Source organism: Cnephaeus nilssonii (assembly GCF_951640355.1).
Source record: "Cnephaeus nilssonii genome assembly, chromosome: 9".
Lineage (NCBI taxonomy): Eukaryota > Metazoa > Chordata > Mammalia > Chiroptera > Vespertilionidae > Cnephaeus > Cnephaeus nilssonii.
In genome coordinates this window covers 955,898-971,505 of record NC_137080.1, presented here as the reverse complement: position 1 = coordinate 971,505, position 15,608 = coordinate 955,898, and the positions used below count along the sequence as shown (strand labels likewise).

The window sequence follows — 15,608 nt, the reverse complement described above, 5'->3', positions numbered from 1 at the left end:
CTCAGCAAACACCCGTGAAGCGCCCGCTCCCGTCACGTGCCGACACGGAAAGCGTCAGGCCGGGGGGGGGTGACTTGTGCACAAACAGGTGCACACGGGGTTGGTCACATGGGCTACGGGGACCGCCGAGCTTGCCCCTTGGTGTTGGGAGGTGAGTGGGGGAGGGTGTAACTCAAGGTTGAGGAAGCGAGCGAGCGAGCGAGGGGCGGTGGAGAGGACAGCGTGCTGTGAGGGGGCCTGCGGCTCTGGGCTGGCGCGGCGGCGGGGACGTGTGAGAGGAGCACAGACGGGGGGCGGAGGGGGGGGCAGGGGGCCCGTGGGAAGAGAAGCCACGGCCACGGTCAGAGCCCAGCGGTGCGAGCGACGCGGAGAGGAAGGAGAGAGCAGCGGGCCCGCGACCAGCTCTCAGCCGCGAGGGAGGGAGAGGCTGTGGGCGCGGGGCCGACTCCCGGGTGGACCAGCGGCACGGAGACGCCCGCACCCACTGGTGTCGCCCGCGGCCTGCGCCCTCACTGCGAGGCGGCCTCCCTGTGTGACCCAGGTGAGGATTATGGGTTTTTAGTTTTCTCCCTTTTGTTGAATTTATTGGGGTGACACGGGTAAGAAAGTTATACGGGCCTCGGGTGCAGCTCTAAACACATCATCTGGCCCTGAATGGTGTCGCTCAGTGGATAGAGCGTCAGTCTGCGGACTGAAAGGTCCCGGGTTTGATCCCCGGTCAAGGGCACATGCCCGGGTTGCGGGCTTGATCCCCAGTGGGGGGCGTGCAGAAGGCAGCCGATCCATGATTCTCTCTCATCATTGATGTTTCTCTATCTCCCTCTCCCTTCCTCTCTGAAATCAATAAAAATGTATTTTTAAAATATTTAAACCCATCATCTGTACGTCGTACTGTGTCCCCACCCCAACTCGAGTCTCCATCCATCACCCTTTATCCCTCCTACGCCCTCCCCGACCCTCCCAATCTCTACGTGAATATAGAGAATAAAAGTTCCTGGACAGGAGGGCGTTCACAGTACAGTAGTATTTATTTAGAAACGCATCCTCCCTCCGTTTAGGGCAGCGTAGACTGCGGTCTGGCTGGGTCCCGCCGCCCCCGGGAGGCAGCAGTGGCCGCCTGGGGGTTGGGGGTGGCAGCACGGGCGGCTGCATTGTTTCAAGCGGCTTCTGGTCCTTAAAGGCACCACAAGCAGCAACACACCAGCACGTCCACGCCGCCGGGTCCAGGGTTCGGAGCGAGTTCCCGTCGGCGAGCGCACCCTAAACCTGCTCCTCTTGTGCCTGAAAGGAACCGATGTTTCTCGGTGCTGTCTTCGCCCTCATCGGTGAGATGGTGGACGGAACACTTGGCAGGACAGGAAGACTTGACATACAAAAATAACTCTATCTTATGCCTCCCAAGGCCGCCTCCTGCTAAGACGGCTGTGAAGCGTGGTCAGCAGCCTCCAGGCCCCTCCCGCAAGGCCTCGGTCGCCCGCCGCGTGGAGCGCGGCGCTGTCACATTTTCGTCTGCGTCTCTCCCGCCTCGGCCGATGTCGCCGTGGCCCCGGCGGGGGTCCCGGGCCGGGTCCTGGACTCCAGGACCTCGAGGGCCGCGTAGGCCAGCATGGCTGCGCTCAGCACGGCCAGCAGGATGTAGAGCTTGACGCGGACGCACAGGAACGTGCTGTAGCCGAAGGCGATGACGAAGCCCAGGGCCTCCCACAGGCGGTAGTTGGCGAAGGCGGCCTCCTTGTCCTTGTCGAACAGGACGCCGAAGAGCACTGTGGAGGGAGAGCAGGAGCCTCGGTGCCCGAGCCCGGCCGTTCGTGCCGCTGCCCGGCGCTCAGCCCGCCAGGACCGTCTCTGTTTAACACAACAGAACGCCTGCCCGGCCGGCATGGCTCAGTGGATAGAGCGTTGACCTTGTGAACCAGGAGGTCCCGGTTCGATTCCCGGTCAGGGCACAGGCCCGGGCTGCGGGCTTGACCCCCAGTGGGGGGCGTGCAGGAGGCAGCCGATCACTGATTCTCTCTCATCATGGATGTTTCTCTCTCCCTCTCCCTTCCTCTCTGAAATCAATAAAAACATAAAACATAAAAAGTTCTCTAAAAAGAAAAGCGCCTGCTCTCAGCCTGCCCGGTGGCCCCTTCCTCCCAGGGCAGACGGGGGGCAGGGGCCGGGGGAGGGCAGTGCCGACGCTGACCCCGTCCTCGGAGAAGGAGGTTAGACCAGCAAGGGGAGGCCGAGGCCGGGCCGTGGCCGGCGTCTCGCGGGGAGGAGAGGACGGGGCGGGGGCGGAGTGGCGGGCAGGAGGTCAGGTTTCCCGTCTGTCTGCCCGGGCACGGAGTCTTTTCAGACCAGACATTCTGAACCTTAAAGGCAGCGCATTGGCGTGTGAGGGTTGCTATGGCAACGGCACCCGTCTCCCACACGCTGTCGCCGTGAATAAACAGGAGCCACGGGCCGGCTCCAGGCGGCCGCAGAGGCCGGGGGCCGCGCCCGCGTGGGGGGAACTCCCAGCGGCTGGCGGCGGTTCCTGCCTCCGAGCTGCCGAGCCTGCGGAAAGCTGAGGGTCAGGTCACACGGGGACGGGACACGGACAAGGCGGGAGGCGCCCAGGGCATCCGTGTCGCTCACTAGGTGTGCGCACACGGCTTCTCCTAAGAGACGCGCGCTCAGTGAGGGTGTTAGAGCCCAATTTGCTGTTTAAAAGGAAAAAAAACAAAAAACACCCAGAGAGCGGCCCTGGGGAGGCGGCAGGAGCTACACCGAATTTCCCGGTTGTAAAATCCATTTCCACCGTGCGGGGCCTGCGCCGGCGGGGAAAGCCTCGCTCCTCGCCGAGACCCGGCCGCCCGCGGAAACCTCGAATGTGCGGGTAACCACGCCCCGCCCACTGACCCTCCTCGAGAAAAGCCGCTTTTTCTCTGCACAAGAGACTGAGTGACTCTGTTTAAATGAGCGCCTGCTGGGTCTTCACCCGCGTCCTTCCCCGAGCCTCACGTCGCTTTGTGAGGGAGACACGGAAACGTCCGGACAAAGGCTCTTCCGTCCCCGAGGAGGCGGAGAGTGAGCGCGCCCTGCCTCCGGGGAAGGAGACCAAGCGCGCCTACCGCCACCGCGTGGAGCGTGCAGTGGCTGTAGGAACCGCGTGGTTCCTCGCCCCATCTCCTTACCCGGCGCGTGCGTGTAAATACTTTTAAAATCCAGGTGAACTGCCCGGCCGGCGTGGCTCAGGGGTTGGGCATCAACCTATGAACCAGGAGGTCAGGGTTCGATTCCCGGTCAGGGCACAGGCCCGGGTTGTGGGCTCCATCCCCAGTGGGGGGCGTGCAGGAGGCAGCTGATTCCTGATACTCTATCATGGATGTTTCTCTGTCCCTCTCCCTTCCTCTCTAACATCAACGTAAAAAAACATTTAAAATAAAATGAAATCCAGGTGGATTCAGACGTCGCTAGCATTTCAGGAAGCGAGGTGGCGTCCGCACGTGGAAGGCTCAGTGAAACAGGCCCCGCCCCCACGGGGATGCTGACAGACACGCTCCCCCTGCTCCCCGGGCACGGGGTGCGGAACCCCCGCGGGGGCGTGGCCGGGCCTGGTTTACACGCCGGAGCCAAGGAGAGCCGGTGAGCGTTTCTGCCGCTGAGCAATGCTGAATGCGTGGCCTGAGGCTCAGCCCTTCCTCCCGGTGTGGGCCTGGGCCCAGACCCCCCGGGACAGCCCCGAGCCAACCACGCGTGTCCCGGGCTCCCAGGCTGTGGACGCCACAGTTCCACACCTGGAAGCCCGCCCCCCGTCAGGTCTGCGTGAAGATGTTTTCTCAGCTGTGGGGCGGGGCCGCCGAGACCGAGTCCAGGACTCGTGAGCTACGGGCGCCGGCTCTGGTGCAGGCCTGCGCCGGGAATGGGGGCTCGGGGCTCGTGGGGGCCAGCCCCCCAAGTCTCTGTCCCAGGTGTTTCCCGATCGCGGCTGAACGTGACGGCGATGAGGCAGGAAGCTCTCTTCCACCCAAAGCCAGCTCCCAGGGCCTGGGCGATGGGCCAGGCTGCAGGCGCCAGGGCACGGGGGGCGGCCTCCGATAGGGGGGCCCCTGACACCCCCTCAGGGGCCACAGATGGGCCTGTGGGAGCTCAGGGCTAAGGCGCCCCCCTCATCCCTCATTCTCAGCCACAGGCAGCCCGGCAGCCCCCCGCCTTCCGTGTGCTGTCCCCCACACGCTGCTTCCTTCTCCCCCGGGGGCTCCCCACGCCCTCTCCTCTGTGGCTCATCTCCCTGAGGAAGCGGGGACCAGCCAGCCACCCACAGGCACCTCGGACACGGCAGCCACGGCGGCCGGGGCCTGCCCCCACCGCGTCCCCCACGGCTGCGGGCAGGGGGCCTGAGCAGGGGTCTCCGCGCTGCGCACTCACCACTGTTCTGCGTCTGCCAGACGGCGTCGGCCACGCCCCAGAGGCCAGAGAACACGAAGAACACGGGCAGCTGGCCGGGGCGCGGCTCCCACAGCAGGAGGGCGACGATGCAGGACAGGTGGGTGGCTGCACCTGTCGGGGGAGGGGCACCGCCCGTGAGGCCACGCCCACAGGCGAGCGTGTCCCGAAGCTCACAGTGCGGACCTTTCCTGGGCATCGCGTCCTGGTGTGAACAGTGTTTCCTTAAGACACTCCAGACCGGCCCGGCCGGCGAGCCTCATGGCTGAGCGTCGGCCTAGGAACCAGGAGGTCACGGTTCGATTCCCGGTCAGGGCACAGGCCCGGGCTGCAGGCTCGATCCCCAGTGGGGGGTGTGCAGGAGGCAGCCGATCCATGGTTCTCTCGCATCATTGATGTTTCTCTCTCCCTCTCCCTCTACCTTCCTCTCTGAAATCAATAAATATATATTTTTTAAAAAGAAAACAAAGACGCTCCAGGTCGCCTCCTGCAGGTGGGTTTGATGTTGACAGGGTCTGATCGCAGCTCTGCCCCCTCTGGCCTTGCATGGCCCGGCAGGGCAGGGGGGCGGGGGTCACAGAGGGAAACCCTGTCTTGCCTGGGCGGAGGAGCCCCACATTATGGGGGTTCAGGCCGTGAGAGAGGATGGGGGGTTGGGCCCACACGGAAGCTGGGCAGGGACGGCCGGAGAGGCCAGCAGAACCGCTGGGCCAGTCCTCCCGACGTGGCCTCAGTGGACGTGTTTCTGCGGACGCTGTGGCCTCAGAATGCAGCCACAGAGCAGCTCAGGGCCCCGGCCACTGCCGACCACGCTGGGCCCGAGGCTGTGTGGCCTGGCGCAGTCACTGCCTCTCTGTTCCTGTCTGCTCCTCTGCCCAGTGGCAGGGTCTGCCCCCCAGGGCGATGGGGGAGGGAAAAGAGAGGGAGACGCCGATTACTCGGCCCCGTCCCCTCTGCCGACAGAGACCCTCAGGCCATGCCCGGCTGCCGGGAACGGGAACGGTGTGAAGGCCCCGATGTCTCATCCCCCATGTTCTCTGTCCCTCCTTCCCTTCCCACAGGGAGAAGGTGGCGTGTGCTCGGCGTGGAGTCAGGCAGCTTTAAACTCAGTCTCCAGGCCCCAGCTGAACACAGGTCACGGCCCTCAGGAACATGCCTACTCCCGCCTCACCCACAGCCGGAAGGCGGGTCATGGCACCCGTCACGGGCTGCATGACGCCCGCTGACCCCGCCGCTACCCCATCACACCGCCCCCGGGGCCCCGGCGCACACCACTGTGCGCCCCCCAGCCAGGTGAGCGAGGGGGGGGGGCGGGGGGGGTTCCACCTACCGAGGGCGTAGAGCGCGGCCCTGCCCGTGTACCGCGCCACCTTCCCGTAGAGCTCGGAGCACAGCGCGTTGGTGGCCGAGAAGCAGATCATCACGTAGCCCACGAAGTGGATGCCGAGGGCACAGGTGGTGTAGGACTGCGGGGACATGGACCCGGTCACAGCCTCTGCCGGGCGCGCTTGGCGGCGGGTGGTGGGCGATTCTGCTAACGCGTGTCCTGCCGCCTGTCCCCCCGCCCTGACCGGGGCCTGTCCCCCCGCCCTGACCGGGGCCTGTCCCCCCGCCCTGACCGCCGCCTGTCCCCCCGCCCTGACCGCTTGTCCCCCCGCCCTGACCCGGGCCTGTCCCTCCGCCCTGACCGGGGCCTGTCCCCCACCCTGACCGCCGCCTCCCCCCCGCCCTGACCGCCGCCTGTCCCCCCGCCCTGACCGGGGCCTGTCCTTCCGCCCTGATCGGGGCCTGTCCCCCCGCCCTGACCGCCTGTCCCCCCGCCCTGACCCGGGCCTGTCCCTCCGCCCTGGCTGGGCCTCTGTCTAGTCCGTCCGGTGCCGGCCCCGTGCTGGGCCTGTGAGAAGCCAGTCCTAATGTGTGGACAGATGTCCGGACACCTTTGCGGTGCTTAGCATGTGCCCGGTGCGTGGGAGCTGTCCCTGGGGCTGGGCATTTCCTGCCCTGGAGACAGGTGAACAGAGGTGGAGGAGGGGTGACCAGGGCACAGAGGCTTTGGGGCAGCAAAACGTTGTGTGTGACACCATCATGGGGACATGGCGTGGCACATTTGTCCACACCCACAGGATGCCCAGCACCAAGAGGGACCTGCGTGTCAACTCAGGACATGGGTGACCATGACATGTGGGTGCAGAGTCACAGGTGGCAGCAAACGCACCCTCTGGTGGGGCTGTGGGGGGGGGGGGGCAGGGCGTGTGGGAGACTGCTGTGCATGCCACCCAAAACTGCTCTAAAAACAGTGTTACCTATGGGGGTGGGGTCACTTAGCAAGTTACATACATGTCTACCCACCCTCCCTCATGCAGTCACCCGCCAGGCTGCCAGGCCGTACCCTCAGGTCGCCACCCACCAGGCCGTACCCTCGGGTCCCCACCCGCTAGGCCGTACCCTGGTGTAGTCGCCCGCCAGGAAGGCCTGCTCGAACCCGCTGTACATGGGCAGCAGCACGAGGAGACGCAGGCGTCTGTCTCTGAGAAGCTTGAGAGTCGACAGCAAAGTGGACCAAACAGATGGCGTCTCGCCTTCACCTTTGTGCAGAGCGTCTCTGATGGGGTCGAGAAAGAGCGCTACCAGCAGGACGGCCAGGACGCCGCTCCCTGAAAGGGAAGGAGAGCAGCTGCTGCTGGTCAGGGACCAGGAGCCATGGGACACGGGAACCAGGGGACATGGGAGCCACGGGACACGGGAACCATGGGACACGGGAGCCACGGGTCCAGGAGCCATGGGACCCGGAGCCGTGGGCCACAGGGGGCCACCGGACACAGCTCCACTGTCCCGTCCTCCTTCCTGGAGGTGATAGTCAACCTCTAATCCCAGCTGCAGGTGGGACCTCAGGCCACACCTGACAGACTCAGGTCTCCGATCACCTTGGGTTCCTGCACGCAGTGGTCACCACGCCTGGCGCAGGGCCCTCTGGCCATGTGAACTGCGAAGCTCTCCCAAACCAACCCCCTGCCTGGCCGTGTGCCGTCCCGTGGGAAAGGGGTGTCCATTGCCCACTAAGTGGCCAGGGTGCCTTCTCCACGGTCTCCCCTTGTGAGTTTTGAACCTCCCGCTCGGACACTACCCCACACACAAGCCCCGCTCAGGAGCCTGTGAGAGGTGGGTCACAGGTGAAGAAGTCGCGTGTTTCCTAGGAGGTATGTGTGTGTCCAGAGCTGCCCTGTGACCCAGACCTTCTCAAGAGGCGTGACCTGGGGATTGCGGGCGTCGCACACGGAATAGACCGCGCTCTGAAGAACCTCGCGATGAGGATGAAGCCCAGCGGCCCTGGAACATCGCTCAGGGAGACAGTGTTCTCTGCCCTTCAGCCCAGTCTCCTCCTTTCCTAGTTTTTGTCTTGATGGCAACGTGGCCTTGCTTAGAGGAGAGAGACTTACAAGACCCGGCACGAAAGGCAGGAATCAAATCCCAGGAGACACTCTCTCCGTGCCCCACGCACCTGTGTAGATGCCGAGCAGCGTGTAGATCAGCTCCTGGGACGGGCGCCGGGTGCTGTTGCCGGGCGCCGTGGCCATCAGGCAGTCATTGGCCCCGCAGGACAGGAGCTGCTCCTCGGGGACGGCATCTGGGAAGGGGGAGGGGCCGGGGGTGTGAGAACCCAGCGAAGGTGAGGGGATACGGGACACGGGGAATGGAAGTGCCCGGGGAAAAGGAGGGCAGACACCCCCCAAACCAGGCGTTACGACAGCTCGGGGTCAGAGCACGGCGAGTGTGGCCAAGTGTCTCCGAGGACATTTCCCCGGAGCCCATGTCCGTGCCCGATTTTAAGCCAATTCGGACAAATGTGCAATCCGTGTTGGTTACTTGTTGACTTTTTTGACATGAATGAGCAATTTCAACTTTTTAACATTAATTAGAAGAAAGAATGCGTACGCGCATGGGTGTCAGGGTGGCTGGGTTCTCGTTCAGATCCGTCTGAACCAGTCCCCTGGCCGTGGGCAGGTCATGTCCCGTCTTTTCTGAGAGTTAGTTTCCTTAGTTAACGGGTGAAATGTGAAATATCACGTCGCGTGGGGAAAAGGGAAGGAGGGTTTTGTGTAGAGTTTCCCAAGGGCCGGACTTCCTACGGGGTTGCAGACGGGAGGGCTGGGGGAGGGGCTGGAAGGGGTCCCAGGGGGTCAGGGGTCAGGACTCCCCCATTGATAAAGGTCTCCTGTGAGAATCAAAGAGACATATGTCCCCGGCCCTCGGTTTAAATCCTCAGACATCCCAGGGCAGGCATAGACAGGTACACACTTTACACCCATGTCTGGCAGGTGTCTTACGTCAGTCAGCCCCGCCGGCGTGGCTCAGGGGTTGAGCGTCGACCTCTGAACCAGGAGGTCAAGGTTCAATTCCCGGTCAGGGCACATGCCCGGGCTGCGGGCTCCATCCCCAGTAGGGGGCATGCAGGAAGCAGCCGATCAATGATTCTCTCTCGTCATTGATGCTTCTCTCTCTCTCTCTCCCTCCCTCTCCCTTCCTCTCTGAAGCCGATACAAATATATTAAAAACAAAAACAAAAAAATATAATGAAAACACAACACAAAAAGAAAAAGTCAGCAAATGCTCAGACCCGTGAAGGCGTAAGTGGTTCCCGGTGGAACATCTGAGACGCTGGTCAGCGGGTCAGTTCAGTGGGAAAACGAGTCCTGGGAACCTGCCCCCAGACTCTGCGAGCTCAGTGTTGACTGTGCAGACCCAGGCTCCACAGGCGGCAAGTGCCCCCCCGGCCCCCCCAACGACCCGCGTGGCTCAGGGTTCAGGTTCAGGGTTTGGGCTCTGGAGGAGGCCGCACACAAATGAAAGAGACTAGAAAGTATTAATTTGGAAATATTGGGGGCCAGGCGGGAGCCCAACTCTAGGGGGAGGATGCACCTTGCTCCGGCCTAGCGATCCCTTTTATTAAGACTTTGGGATCCACCCATAGCCCTTAGGCAGGCAATTCCAGTAACAGCTCGGTGATAGCCAATCAGCAAGGATTTACAGGAGACTAACAGGTGGAGGTTGCTTTAGCGACCATTGTCTCCACTAGACAGTGGGTGGTTGGCTCTGACCTTTCAGAGCTTCAAGGTTAACCAGCCTTCTGGGTTCCTTGTCCACAGCTCTCTGCTAGTGAGGACAATGGGCGGCTTCCAACAACAGGCAGCCTCAGCTCCCCTCCCCCCCCCATGGGGGGGCGAGGTCAGGACCAAGGGGGACCCTCAGGCCACCCCCACGGCCCGGGAGGAGCCAGGTGATGCCGAGGCACCGGCAGGGCCTCCCGTGGTCACCTGCTCGGGTCCCGGATAAGGACGAGCGCACCTGGGACCAGGGACCCCGTAGGGTCACCACAGCCCGCTCCCTTCACCTTGCGTGGGCTCCTGGCCAAACACGAGGGACGAGATGAGGTTGCCCCACACGCCTGACAACTGGAAGAGGAGGAAGAAGATGCCGAAATACTGGTTCACCACGTCCCGGCCCGCCTTTCCCGCCTTCTCTGCGTGAGCGTTTCCCACCACGGTGAGGTAGGTGGACTGAGCAGACCACAGCGGGGCCGCGCCCAGGCCCAGCAGGATGGAGGTGGGGATCAGTGTGTACCTGTCGGGGAAGCACACTCGTGAGGTGCCGCGGCCCCCCACGCTCCCCTCCGCGGGGGAGGAACCCGGCCGGCCGGCCCGGGGGCAGGGCTGTGCTGTGGGCGGGCCCATCTCCTAACCCCGCCAGACCCGCCAGACTCGGGGCTGGAGCAGAGCCGGGCCTTTCCTGGCTCAGGAGCATTCGCGGGAGTGAGAGGCAGAGGCAGGGTCTCCCTTGAGGAGGAAGGCGACCCCAGGAGCCGGGACTACAAACGAGAGGGCTGCGTCCAGCCCGGCCGGTGCGGCTCAGGGGTGAGCATCGACCTAGGACCCAGGAGGTCATGGTTCCATTCCTGGTCAGAGCACCTGCCCGGGTTGTGGGCTCCATCCCCAGTGTGGGGCGTGCAGGAGGCAGCCGGTCCATGGTTCTCTCATCGTGGATGTTTCTCTCTCTCTCTCCCTTCCTGTCTGACATCAATAAAAACATAAACAAAACAAAAGAACCGGAGGCGGCCAGGTGCTCCTCACACTCCCGGTGGCCGCGAGGGCTGCGTGCACGGGCTGCTTGGCGTCCCCTCCCCAGGGAGGACGCGGCGTGGAAACGCGTGGTAACGAGACAGCGGGGGCTGCGAGGCCTTCCTGATGGGGTGGCTTGGATGGCGAGCGGGTCCCTCCCAGGAAGGCCTGGTGGGTGCACCTGGGAACGGGGGTGGGAGCAGAGTCCCTGGGGGTCGCTTTCCTTCAGGGAGCAGGTGCGCTCAGGTGGGGCCCCGCCCACTGTGCTGAGGGTGAGGGTCCCCCCCCCACTGTCCCCCTGAAACCCACCCTGGACATCTTGGGTTCTCGGGCGTTACTGGGGCCCCAAAAGTCCCCGCCCCGAGGGAGGCCCACCCAGGCCGCAGGAGGGGGCAGAGGGGACCCGGGAGGCGGGGAGGGGACGGAGCCAGCCGGACACGGGCCGTGCCGAAGTCGAGCTCATTCTGAGCAGGAGCAGGGGCGCCGCGGGCCGGGCGAAGGGGTGCTGCCGCCCGGGCGGACGGCGGGGCCCTGGGTACCAGCTGGCGTAGAAGTTGCCCAGGGAGAAGGCCACGTAGCAGCCCATGGAGAGCACGATGGTCCACTTGCAGCCCAGCGTCCGGATGAGCAGCGGCGGCAGCAGCATGGAGGACAGCAGCACCGCGCCGTACAGCGTGCTCAGCACCGTCACGCCCAGGCCCTCGTCGCTGTACAGGCTGCTCTGTGGGGGCAGGGCGGCCCCTCAGCGCCCGCCCAGGCCCAGGCGGCTCCTCTGAGCCCCGCGTCCCCCAGCGGCCACTGCCCGGGGCCCCTCTCCAGCGGAAGGCGGGATGGGTGGGGGAGCTGCTTCTAGACACCCCGGGAGGGAGAGTGGGGGGCCTGAGGGGCCTCCTGCCCTGTGACACCCCACCCTCCAAGGACTGGGGGTGGCTGGACCTCTAAGGATAGAAGGGCAGCTGGGATGGGGCGGGGGTGGAGGAGGAGGGGAGCTGGGCCGAGGGGACGGGCGGTGGGTCCGGGATGGTGAGAGCTGACGGGGTCAGCAGCATCAGCGATGGGCCTGGGAGGGCACTCAGTCGGCCCGCGGAGTCAGAAGACTTTTCTAGAAGGCGTGGAGGCCACGTGAGCCCCGGAGGGTGAGGAGGTGCCCTGCCCGTGGGGCTCCCGGAGTTCACTTCACAGTTAACGACCAGACTGGACGGGTAGCTGCCTGGGACCCAGCAGCAGGTCTCCTCCCAGGCACACGGGCCCCCCGCCCTCGGAGGGACCCGGGGAGAGGACGCCCGCGGGTCACAGACGCCCGCTCTGTTCATAGTCACGGCTTTGCTGAAAGCAGCCCAGACCCCCCTGGTCCTGTGGAATCTGGCACATTCCAGCACCTTCCCCGAGCGCCTCCTGTCAACCACCCAGAGGCAAAGCTATCTTATCCAGTCACCTCCCCGACCTGCTCTGCGGGTCCAAGGGTCAGCGCACACCCGCACGCCTGCCCGCCTGCCCGCCCGAGGGTGCAGCCCGGCTGCGCTGGGCGGGAGACCCACACCACGGCTGCTCTGGGGGGGGGGGGGGTCACAGTGAGCAAAGCCGGGCTCCCGTCCGTGGCCTCGGATCCCTGAGGCCGGCGGAGCGAGCGGCCGCGCACCTGCAGGCTCTGGAGGCCGCCGTAGGCCGTGAAGAGCAGCAGGAAGCCCAGGGCCACCACCAGCACGTTCCGCAGGCTCCGGTCCATCGTCCCCGCGGCCGGCGTCAACCATCAGCGGGCTGGCGGGCTGTGGTCCCTGCAGGAGCGCCGTGGGCACGGAGTCAGCGCACCCGTCCCACCCCCGTGAGCTGGAGGCGCTGGTCACCAGGGCTGCGAGGCGGTGGACCTGGTTCTGGCCGAGGCCGTGAGGCAGCCCCGGTGACCCATTCGCCTCTGCGGCTCCCATGGCCACTCCCGGCGCCAGAGGCCGGGGCTCAGCGGGTGGCCTGACACCGCCCCTGTTTCCAGCCGGGGTCCGCAGCCAGGGGCTGGCGTCCTGCTCCAGAAAGTGATCGGCACACGTGTGGACGAGTGCGCTGCGCACCAGCGGGGACGCGTGCACCCCCACACCCAGGGCGAAGTCCGTGTGCAGCGCGGTGTGAGCTCCAGCCTCAAGGAACAAAGTGCACCGTCCCTCGAGGCAGACGGTCCACCCTCGGAAGCTCATGGGAGCCCGGGCCCAAGGTGCTGGGGCCTCAGGGCCGCCCCAGCCCAGCGTCCCTCCTCTGCGGGTGTACCTCGCGCCGTGGCCCTCACCTCCGGCCCCACGTGGCTGCTGAACCGCCGAGCCGGCTGGTGCCGGGCTGGTGTGCTCTCCTCCCTCGTCAGCAGGGCCCTGGGAGATGTTGCGACAGCCGCTGGCGCAGGCGGCCCGGCCTGTCTGTGAATTCCTGGCTCAGCAGCTGCTTATCTGGGAAGGCCGGCTGGGCTGGGCGGCCGGACGGGGAGCCAGAGGCGTGGTTCGGGGAGCACGTTTCTGAACTTCCACTGGAAACGAGGGAGTGGTCACTGAACACAGACAGGGTGGGCATCTAGGAACATCAATGTACACACACACATGTATACACACATGCACACGCAGCCTGCACGCAGTGCGCCTCTAAGGAGGCTCGGCACACCCCGGTCTGGACAGTAGACACGGGGAGAAGGCACCCATGTACTATTTCCACGTTTTCAGAAAGAAGACAGATTTTAAAGGAAACACGTTTCTACAGAGACACCTGTGTGGCCCAGGCTCCTCAGCGGGGACTCGGGCGGAGACAGGTCCGCTCGCGGGCGGCGTCGGCGGCTGGGAGCTCCCTGCGCGGTAAGACCAGAGATAAGGTCTGTTCCCTCGGCCCCGGGGCAGGCGGACTGTGGGCGCTGCCAGGACCGCCCTGGAGAGGAGGTGACCGGCCACCTGCTGTGTGTCCTCGTGAGAAACCCCATGTGCTCGCTGCTTCTTTTCATTCCAGCCCCGGGCAAAGAGCACCCGACTCCCACGGTCCCAGAGCCAAGTTCTTGGGAAAGGAAGACACAGATGGGGACCGGCCTGAGTCAGCCCCCCCTCACCCCCACCCCCCGGGTCGCCCAATCCACTGGGCGGGCGGGCGCTCAGCGAGCACTGCCTGGCAGGGTCCCTGTGCGGGAGGACGTGCGTGCGCTGTCTGGGGGCCAACGTCCCCCAGGTGCTTCCCCTGCAAATGGACCTCGGTCCCCAGAGCCGTTCTCTCCATGTGAGGCCAGCAGATGGGCTCCCCGACCCGGGGGCGTCCCTGTTTGGGGCCCCGGGGTCTCTGGGTGGATAGTCCATTTCACCGGTTCTCTCCTCGTCCGCTCTCCGCAGGGTGCGGAGGCCCGAGGGAGGCCTGTGCGCCCCACTGAACCCCGAACCAACACCACCAACTTACTTGCAATACGACCTTGACTCAGAGAAACTAGTCACGGCCCGGCCGGCGCGGCTCAGCGGTTGAGCATGGACCTATGACCCAGGAGGTCACAGTTCAATTCCCGGTCAGGGCACATGCCGGGATTCAGGCTCAATCCCCTATCTCTGTCTCCCTCTCCTTTCCTCTCTGAAATCAATAAAAATATATTTTTTAAAAAGAGAGAGAAAATAGTAATTTAAAATAATCATGTTTTTCTTCTCATTGGCTTTAAACTCTCAGCCTCGGGCACTCTCGCCGTCACCTTCACATTCGGAGGCTCACACAGCCCCTCCGGTCCCTCAGGCCAACACCATCGTCTCACGGGCGTCGTCAGGAGCCCCCTCTCACCTCTGCCTGAGGCCGGTTCTGCCCCGGCTCACCGGGCCCCGACCACGGCGTCCACAGCGGGCGCGGCCTCCGCCCGGGCGGCCTGCAGTGCGGCCTCCGCCTGCCCCCTCGGGCTCCTGGGGCCGTGCTGGGCAGCCCCTCAGACTTACTTCTCTGCATCGAGTTCATTCTCACGGAGCTGGCGCCAGTGATGTGCGGGAGCCGGGACGGGACCGCGCTAAAGCTGTGAGCCGGCGCCCTCCGTGTCCTTGACCTCCTGGCTCCCAGGAGTGGGGATGCAGCGAGTGGGCAGGTGGCTGTATTGTGACACGAGGGACCTTGGGCAGGAGGGGTCATGGGACAGCCGAGGAGCCCCACGCCCCGGGGAGGAGGCGGGCCCAGAGGGCAGCGTCTGAGCTGAGCCTGAGGGACGCTCCGTGCGCATCCTCGATGCAGAGGGAACGGGATTGAAATAGGAAGAGAAGAGACTCACGGGGCAAATCACCATGAGCGCGGCCGGGAGGGGGCAGGGCCGAGGGGGCTGGTGCGGCCCAGGAGCCTGGCCCTCCAGCAGGGAGGGCCGAGGTGGCACCCCACAGCCCTGTCTCTCGCTCTAGTTTATGTCTGTCTTGCATCCTGTGCTGAGCCGGCACGGCCATGGGTGAGCCTGAGGGGGGGCGGTGAAGGGTGGAGAAGACAGACAAGAGAAGAGAGCTGGGGCTGGGTGGGACACTGCCCTCTCTGATGGGGAGACAGCACCACGGCCTGCAAGCCGAGTCTTCATTCTATAGCCAGATCCCACGGGGCAAAGTAAGGGCTCGGTCACAACGTTCTCTCGGGTTTCGAATCCACTCAACTACAGGCACCTGGTCCGGCTTTGTTTACCTGCTGCTCCTCCCGCAGCCCACACCACTCAGCCACCCGGGAGCCGCTCTCCACACATCATCCTACACACGTTGTTTTTATATGCGTGGGATTATTCTGTAACTTTTCTGCTGTTCACTTTTCAACTGGGCAAAGCCCGGGGCCAGCCTTTGGCGTGCTTAGGTACAGGTCAGGTCTGTCTCCGTGACCCGCGTGGCTCGCGGGCCGCACGGCGGTCCCGTCATCGATCTGGCAGCCCCTCTGTGTCCACACGGAAGCCGCTCCTAGTTCTTGGTGGTTCGGAACAAAACTGTAGCAGCCACACGTCACCTGTTTTTGGATGTTGTTCCTTTTCATCCGGAGGCAGAAGCAATGGGCTCGGGAAACACGGACAGAGGCCAAGGAGGGCCTTGGAGCTCAAGAGGGAGGAGGGCACCAGTGATGCACCTGTGGGGGAGAGGGAGGGGG

The 15,608-nt window shown here is 64.6% G+C and overlaps 1 protein-coding gene across 1 annotated transcript; it reads right to left on the bottom strand.

Moving 5' to 3' along the window:
* Positions 1-1,049: 1,049 nt before the first annotated feature.
* On the bottom strand, positions 1,050-14,581 carry UNC93A (unc-93 homolog A). Its single transcript, XM_079779823.1, has 11 exons — positions 14,447-14,581; positions 13,932-14,002; positions 12,799-13,073; positions 12,163-12,298; positions 11,063-11,244; positions 9,800-10,029; positions 7,910-8,035; positions 6,856-7,064; positions 5,741-5,876; positions 4,393-4,524; positions 1,050-1,763 (listed from the first exon to the last, which is right to left on the bottom strand). The coding sequence occupies exons 4-11, from the start codon at positions 12,247-12,249 to the stop codon at positions 1,498-1,500; spliced, it is 1,368 nt and encodes a 455-aa protein (XP_079635949.1). The 5' UTR covers positions 12,250-12,298; positions 12,799-13,073; positions 13,932-14,002; positions 14,447-14,581; the 3' UTR covers positions 1,050-1,497.
* Positions 14,582-15,608: the final 1,027 nt, after the last annotated feature.

Bases quoted from the DNA above. Each gene is read 5' to 3' on its own strand.
- UNC93A (XM_079779823.1), bottom strand. From the start codon at position 12,249: ATGGACCGGAGCCTGCGGAACGTGCTGGTGGTGGCCCTGGGCTTCCTG. The intron at 11,245-12,162 runs GTGCGCGGCCGC...CTGCCCCCACAG, and splicing joins GCGGCCTCCAGAGCCTGCAG to AGCAGCCTGTACAGCGACGA. The intron at 4,525-5,740 runs GTAGGTGGAACC...CTCCCCCGACAG, and splicing joins GGCCGCGCTCTACGCCCTCG to GTGCAGCCACCCACCTGTCC.